The sequence below is a fragment of the Nestor notabilis genome, unplaced genomic scaffold (assembly GCF_000696875.1).
Source record: "Nestor notabilis isolate BGI_N333 unplaced genomic scaffold, ASM69687v1 scaffold21914, whole genome shotgun sequence".
NCBI classification, from domain to species: Eukaryota; Metazoa; Chordata; class Aves; order Psittaciformes; family Psittacidae; genus Nestor; species Nestor notabilis.
The window spans coordinates 1-7,458 of NW_009925508.1; the positions used below are offsets into that span (position 1 = coordinate 1).

Genomic DNA, 7,458 nt, shown 5'->3' on the forward strand with positions numbered 1-7,458 from the left:
TAGACTCGGGGCACAGCTCCTTTGCCGTACCCAGCGCAGGCAGACGGGGCTCCCGTCGGCTCCAGGCAGTGCACCATGAAGACGTCAGTTGTGTTTTTGCTCTGCCTCTCGGTTTTCCCAGGCTTTTCCCAGGGCAGAGTTGTCGGAAGGGATGAAGCTGGGTTTGCTGAGTGTAACGTGTTCTTCCCTGGACAAGTCCCACCCGAAGGGTTTACACAGCCGTTCCACGTGAAAATCTGTCAGCAGTACAACAAAGAGCCGCGCTTTGCAACCCTCTACAGCACTAAGGACAAAATCCCTCTTTATTCAGCTTTTAAGTACACAAAGCCAGCCCAAAGCGAGGAGGAGAGCTGGCTGGTGGAACCGCAGGTAAGTCAGCTTTTCCGTCACTATAAAGCAAACGTTCGGGGGAACGTTTCCTCTGGGATGAAGCTGGAGCTGGGATTTTGCAAAGGAGCTTCGCTTGTTGAACTTCTTTGGATATGAATTTAACACAAGCAGAACTTACTTTTGTGCTTGGAACTGAGCAAACAGTTCCTTGTCCCACAGGGCTTATAATGAAAGCTGGGAGGCTGCTGCTTGTGATACGCAATGCCAGGAGAGAGGAAAGTCTCTGATACCAGCTCATCACGGGCAGGAGCGCTGCTGGGGGGCAGCAGGGTTAACCATCGCAGCGTCAAATAGAAGTTCGTTCTGTTGCCAGTGCGACTGCAGTGTTGATAAGAGTTCTTTCTGTGTCGATAAGAGTGCTTTAGCTTCACTGCACAGGGATAAAACATCCATTTGCGGTTCACCAAGTTGACGCTGCAGCTTTTTGGTGCGTTCCTGTAGGGAAACAAGTTGCCATATCCTGGAGTGAGTAGTGTGCACTAGAAGTTAACTTTGTTGGATCCTCAGTAGTTTTTGTCTCCCCCTGGCAGCACTTGGCAAGTTTTAGCAAGTCCTTCAAGCTGTTAAATTTCAGGGAAATCCTTAAACAATTGCTTGTGCCCTAAGATAACACGTACACTTCACCTCTCTTTTTATTTTCTCTTTCTTTTTCCCTCGTGTTTCAGATTTCCCAGCAGTGGTCATGGGGAATTTTGTAGCAAACTTCAAGCTATCCCTACGTGTTGAGCTCAGGGAAGACTGGCAGCATCCAAGGGCACTTTGTCAGGGCAGGAATGGCTGCAGTATCAGAGCAGACTGTTGGGACCTCAGGTGCTGGATGCTGTGAGAATCAAAGCTCACCCCTGTCCCAGGAGAATGGCTTCTGTGGTCATTTTCCTTGTGTGGGGTGATGAGGTGCTAAGGCCATGAAGTTGCAGGCAATAAACACAGGAGATCATAGAATCAACTAGGTTGGAAAAGACCTTTAAGATCATCAAGTCCAACCAATACCCTTTGTGCTCACACCTACGTGCATGCACATGGAGATGCAGAACCACAGCAAGCGGACAGAAATCACTTTAAAACACACTCAGCACTCTGGGGAGGGCCTCGGGGTTGTCACATGCTTTTTTTGGGGTAGTGATGTAAGTGGTGAGGGCACCATCTCCCTCCCTGCGCGCCTGCCTCCTCAGGAATGTCTGCCTGAGAAGCACATGCCAAACGTAGCACTGAGGCAGTAATTGGGTGAGGAGGGTGAGGAATGTCAGTGCCACCCACTGCCCATCGGCAGCTGGAAACAGCCAATTACTTCAGCAATTAGTGACAAATTGGAGAGCAGTAATGGCAGGCTTATGAGCAGCATACTGATGGGACTCCCAGGCTCAGGTGTGGAAACCTGCTTTGCCACAGGTTTCCTAGGGGTGGAGAGCAAGTCCTTTAGGTGGCTTTCACCTCATCTCATTTTGGTGGTGTGGAAACCTACGAGTTTGGCTCTGCAGCTTAGAGAAAGACGGAAAACTCTGGAGTTGCCTTTTCTGTCCTAATGTATGAGGGGCTGTGTGAATCACCTTGTGTTTTAGTTTGGTTGATGACTACCACCAGCCAGATGACCAAGGAGGGACTTGTATTGCTCAGCTCTATATAATAAGCTGCCCCTGAACTGCTCTCGCCATCTCTCTTGGTAGGCAGTCAAGATGAACAGGTACTTCTAGAGCCACTCACATCCAGCCACAGAAACCTTGGTGTAAGATGCACTGTGCCTCCTCCCTGAGAAACGAGTCCCACACTAAGGCTGAGTGAAATGTTTCCACTGAAGCAAAGGCGTAAGAGTGCCTGAGGCAGTAGTGAGGGCAGTGGGATGCTGAAGTTCACCTGGGATCCTAACTACTAGTGCAGGGAAGGTGGGAGGTAACAGCGTCCTGCCTTGGTCCTGTGACCAAACCTGATGGAAGCTGCCTGCCCTAATAACTGCGTGTTGCCAAACTTTTAATACCTCTCAGACTTTGCCTGGGAACTGCAAGCCTCACTTTGTGAAACACATTGATATATGAGTTATAGGTGCTCACATCCATACAGGTGTTCAGATGCATAATTCATTTCTCCATCCCATGCAGTGAATGAGGTGTTTACCTGTCTGCTTGGATCTTGCCCTTGGCTGTTCCAGGTTGTTTGGACAGATGGCCTCACGGCTGACTCCGTGAATGAAGATGTGCTTTGGCACTGACACAAACCAAAAGCTTTTTGAAGCAGTGAGGAAAGGTAGCTTGCAATGCAGATTAGATGCAGAGCTGGAGGCAGCTTGCCTTTGGGGCTGAGCTGGGGGAGGCATGAAAACCTCAGTTACACATGAGTTATTACAAACCATTATATGAGTTATTATAAACACAACTGGGTGATGTCAGAGCCTTACACATGAAGAGCATTTTTATCATGTTCTTTTTTAATTGCACCTAAACACTCCCAATGGTATGTGCAAAAGCCTGCAGCTGAACAGGTAACCAGAGACATATTTTCCTGATAGGCACCTCAAGGTTTGCACGCATCAGCTCATAAAGAGATAAAATTAAGTTTATACCATATGCTTCCTGTAGGCTGGGGATCCCTGCCAGGAGGCAGAGCTGACCTGTCTTGGGTCTAAGTGTCCTCGTGGCATGGCAGCAATGCTGTGGGAGTGAGAGGGGATGAGTGTCTGCAGGGGTGTCAGGCTTGGAAGGGCAATAGCATGGAGGGCAATTCCCAGGCACAGCCTTGCGCTGTGCCTGCTCCCCCCTCACTGGTACTGCAGGGTTAAACACAGCGGGTGCACCTCCTGTCCCAAGGCACATCATGGTCATCTCATCAGAACAGGGAGAAGGGCTTGGGGGGTCAGGAAGGGACAGTGATTTTGTGGAACACAATGTCTGGCCTCATCAGCCAGCTGCAGCCTGCGAGTTTGGGGTGCCTGAGCAAGAGGAGCAGAACAAAACAGAGGCAGAGCAGGGTAAAAGACTTAAGTCTTTTTAAGTGGTGTATTTAGAAAAAGCTACGACTTGTGCCTCAGCACATAGGGCTTGCTGTGATCCTTCCAGTCCTGAAGCAATAAGCATCAGATGCTTCAAGAAACCTCTTTAGCAGGAGATGGGGGTAATGCAGCCCTCTGCAATGGCCCGTGTGGGCACTGTGACCAGCCTTGGCACAGAGGGAGCCCTGGGCCGGGACTGCAGGGGTTTAGCTGATGCAGGAGGCCAGCCAGAGCTCAGTGATGGATAGCTGCTGACACTCGCTGGCACTGGCCCTGTCACCCTCACTCTCAGCACAGGCTGGCACAGAGCTGCGGGCAGGCGGTGCGGCACTAAGGGATGCAGACACTGGGTAAGGTCGTAAGGACATAGCTGGACATCTGTCCAAGGGCACTGCAGGGTGCCCAAGGGACGAGGAAGGATGACTGGGGAGTGATTCAAGGTAAACTATGAACTCTCTGCCACACATGTCTCCAAAGTACGTGTTATATAGCACAGTAAAGAGTTTACAGACCAGGGGCAAAGGCAGCAGGTTTAATGGGGCCAGCACAGTGCTGGGAGCTGAGGGCCACAGCTTTTGAACTAGAGACTACAGGAGGCACCAAGGCCAGACACCGTCTGTCAGCCCCGAGTTTGTACCAACACACTCACCCTCTAATTTGGGGAGGAAAATGACAATGATCTGGCACACCCCCTGGTGCTGCTGCAGGCAGTGTCAACAGGAGTGACTAAGGAGCAGACAGAGCTGTGGCCACCCAAGAAAGACCTGAGCGTGCCCTGGCATTCAGTGCTCCTGCTCCCACTGTGTGTTACCTCCCTGTGCACAGCTCTGTGCAGGACTCCAGGACGAATTCCCGCTGCAGCAGTTGCCACTTGTGGCTCCACAGCATGGGAATGGCAGACACAAGCAGGTAGCACAGCCTCCACCAAGGACCTGTGGTGATGGCATCCTCACCATGTTATGCCAGGAGCTGTGCATTCATTAACGATGAGGTTCAGACTACTAATGACAAGCCCTGGGAGAGCCCTGGGAGCTTGTTGCTGTGTCTGTGTTCAAGGCAGGGGAGTTGAGGTCACCTGCCGTGGTGCCTGGCTTCATTCTGACTTCTTACACACAGTGGTGAGAGTCAACGCCTTCAGTAGGTGTCTGATATACCGTGGGGTTTTTCCTTCAGGGTTTGGATTTAATAGTTCAGAGGGACTGAATTGAGGTGCCACAGTAGGTACCTAAATGAACTTGGAGGTACTACCCCCACAGGAAGTGAGAACATGGCCCTAAATCAAGCATCTATTGGTCTTAAAAATCTCTTTGCACAAGTTAGAGGCTTGGTGCAGGGTGGCTGGTGGGATTCTGGAGGTTGTGTTGTGCTGCAGGCCAGACTGCAGAGCTGCAAGGACCCCTTGCAGCCTAAACTAATGTGTTTGACAGAGCAGCTAAGTAGATCATGAGCTCCTCTGAGGTGCCACAAGGAAAATAAGGAGGGAGAGCAGGACAGGATGTAGTTGAAGGCACGATGTGTAGGAGCAATCATAATGGAAAATACACTTCAAGGCCCATTTTACATGTTGCTTTCTAATAAGGCAAATTGCATCCAGTAACTCTTCTCTCTACTATTTCAGATAGATGACCCAGAAAATGACCTGCAGGAGATGGTGCATGAAGCTGATGTTGCTGGCACTGTGGCCAACCTCGGTGCAAACCAAGCCCTGACCTCAGACTATGTGGGCTCTGGCTATGAGAGAGGGCTGCTCAATCCCAGCCTGCTCAATGAGGAGGATTTCCAGATGGCCACTTACACGCTCACAAACGCCGTCCCTCTGAGCCCATCTCTGAGCAAAAGCTGGCACAGAGACATTGGGAGGGTGGTGGAGCAAGCTCTGGTCCCTCACTGCTCCAAGAAGGATCACCTGTATCTCCTTGCAGGGGCAATTCCTTCCCGTGCCCGGGTTAAAGGCAAGCTGTCGGTGCCAGAGACGCTGTGGCTGGCAGCCTGCTGCGATGATCCGGAGGGATGGTCCCTGGGAATAGTGAAAACCACGAATGATGACAGCAGCTTCGCAGACCTCACAGTGAGAGAGCTGGAGAAGGAGCTTCTAGTAGGAGTTCACTTGTTCAAGGGCAGCTGTGGGGAGGACAACCAAAGCCAGGAGAAAACAAGAGCAATACTGCAAGCTGTCAGCCAGATCCGCTCTGGAGAGCAAGTGAGAGCAAGTGACAGCCAGGATGCCACGGAGAGGGGGTTGGTGAGGAGAGTGGCTGGCATCATCGCTGCCCCTTTCATCAAACTTCTGGAACTCCTCATCTACGTGTTTGTGGAGCTGGTGAAATTCGTGTTTTATTTTCTGTGGCTTGTTATCAAGCGGGTTTGTGGTACAGTTCTGGATGGAGTCTGCAACCTGTGGAACGGGGTGGTGTCCTACCTTAAAAACATCACCATGGTGCTCATCAGCATTCCTTATGATGTGGGGAGGGTCATCGTCAACATCTTCATGGGCTTCCTGCAAATTGTTGAAGATGTGGCATCCCTCACCTACAGGATCCTGCGCATCCCCGTGGGGTTTGTCCTTCACCTCGCTGCTTTCCCTTACCACTCCATCTGTGCCATTCCCTCTGTCCTCAAAGACATGGCCAACGGGATCGGGGGCACCTTCTCGCTGGTCATTGATGCCACAGCCACCATCCTGCACGGCTTCTGTTACCTGGCTGGTCACATAGTCAAACGGTTTGTCCCTAAGGCCTCCTCTGATGACTGACAGGGATGAAAACCAAGGCTGCAAAGGCATGGATTGAAGGAGGAGTGGGGCAATGCTTTAAGATACGTGGCCAAACACTGTCCATTTTGTTCTGGTATTTATTGTAGTGACATTAATAATAATGAACCAACTGGGGAGTAACAGGGAAGGCTGAAGTGACATTACTGGGGGCTACCACCACTGTAACTCAAGTTCTGTCTGTTGTAAAGTGTTCTGGTTTCATTGGTGCAGGCCACAAACTGTCTGTGATTTGCACATCTCAAGATGCTTCCTCTGGGAGATGTGCACTAAATGTGATATGAGGTTATTTCTTTCCAGCTCTGATAACACTGAAACCTGTGCATTGACGGTGAGCTCTGCAGAGTCCATCCCTGACAGGGAGGTGGTGGTGGTGAGGGGAGGATTTTAGTTATGGAGGGTTTTCCAGGACCTGGAGGAAGGAGAAGGGGGAATGGGTGCAAGGATTTGGGATCAGGCAACAGCGGGGAGCAGGGCAGGATGTGGGTGAGGTCCTGCTGTTGGTTGCACTGCTCACTGCACCGGGGTCCCACTGCTGCAGGGGATGTGACGGGGTGTATCTCATAGTCCTCAGGCCTTTCCAGGCAGCTGGAATCACATGGATCTTGCTGTGAGGAAAGACCTGCTGCCTGTTCTTTTGCATGGTGGGAAAACATTTTCCTTCAGCCATACCACGATCATCTTCCCCAACCCTTCCTTGCTCTTTGGTGACCACTGAGGGTCTAAGCCCCTGAATAAGCCCCAAAGCCCAGCAGCACCCTGGAGTTATGCTTTTGGCTTTGAATGAGTTGCCACCCACCCTGCTTGCTGCTGGCTCCCAGGCATGTAGCAGTGTGTAGGTGCCTGAGGTCAACACAAAACGATGGTGATGGTGATGGGCAACACCACAACTGTCCTTCTGAGGCTGGGGAAAATGATCCTCCTGGGTTTCCCTCTAGGCCTGAGGAAAGAAGCTCTGCCCTTCCCACCAGTCTGGGTTGGCAGCAGGGATGTCCTTGTAGGAAGGGGACATGGGGGAGATGTCTGGAGAGCTTGCGGGGGAGTTTTGCTGCGTTCATGTGAGGTTATTTGGTGTCTTCATAGCTCCCCCCTGGAGGAGAAGTCAGAGCAGGGCAGGAGCCAGCCCCAAGCAGGGCAGGTGAGTCCCCTTAGAAGAGAATCATAGAATCAAGTAGGTTGGAAAAGAACTTTAAGATCATCAAGTCCAACCATTGCCCCCAGACTGCCAAGGCCACGACTAAACCATGTCACTGAGGGCCTCATCTACCTGGTTTTTGAACACTACCAGGGATGGTGACTCTACCGCTGTCCTGGGCCG

General features: G+C 51.3%; 1 protein-coding gene across 1 annotated transcript; it reads left to right on the top strand.

The window, feature by feature from the left end:
• Nucleotides 1-3: 3 nt before the first annotated feature.
• Nucleotides 4-6,122, top strand: ENDOD1 (endonuclease domain containing 1; the record flags this gene model as incomplete). Its single annotated transcript, XM_010013097.1, has 2 exons — nt 4-369; nt 4,989-6,122. Coding segments are annotated over 2 exons (1,500 nt in total), but the record flags the coding sequence as incomplete, so codon positions are not given.
• Between the last annotated feature and the right edge of the window lie 1,336 nt (nt 6,123-7,458).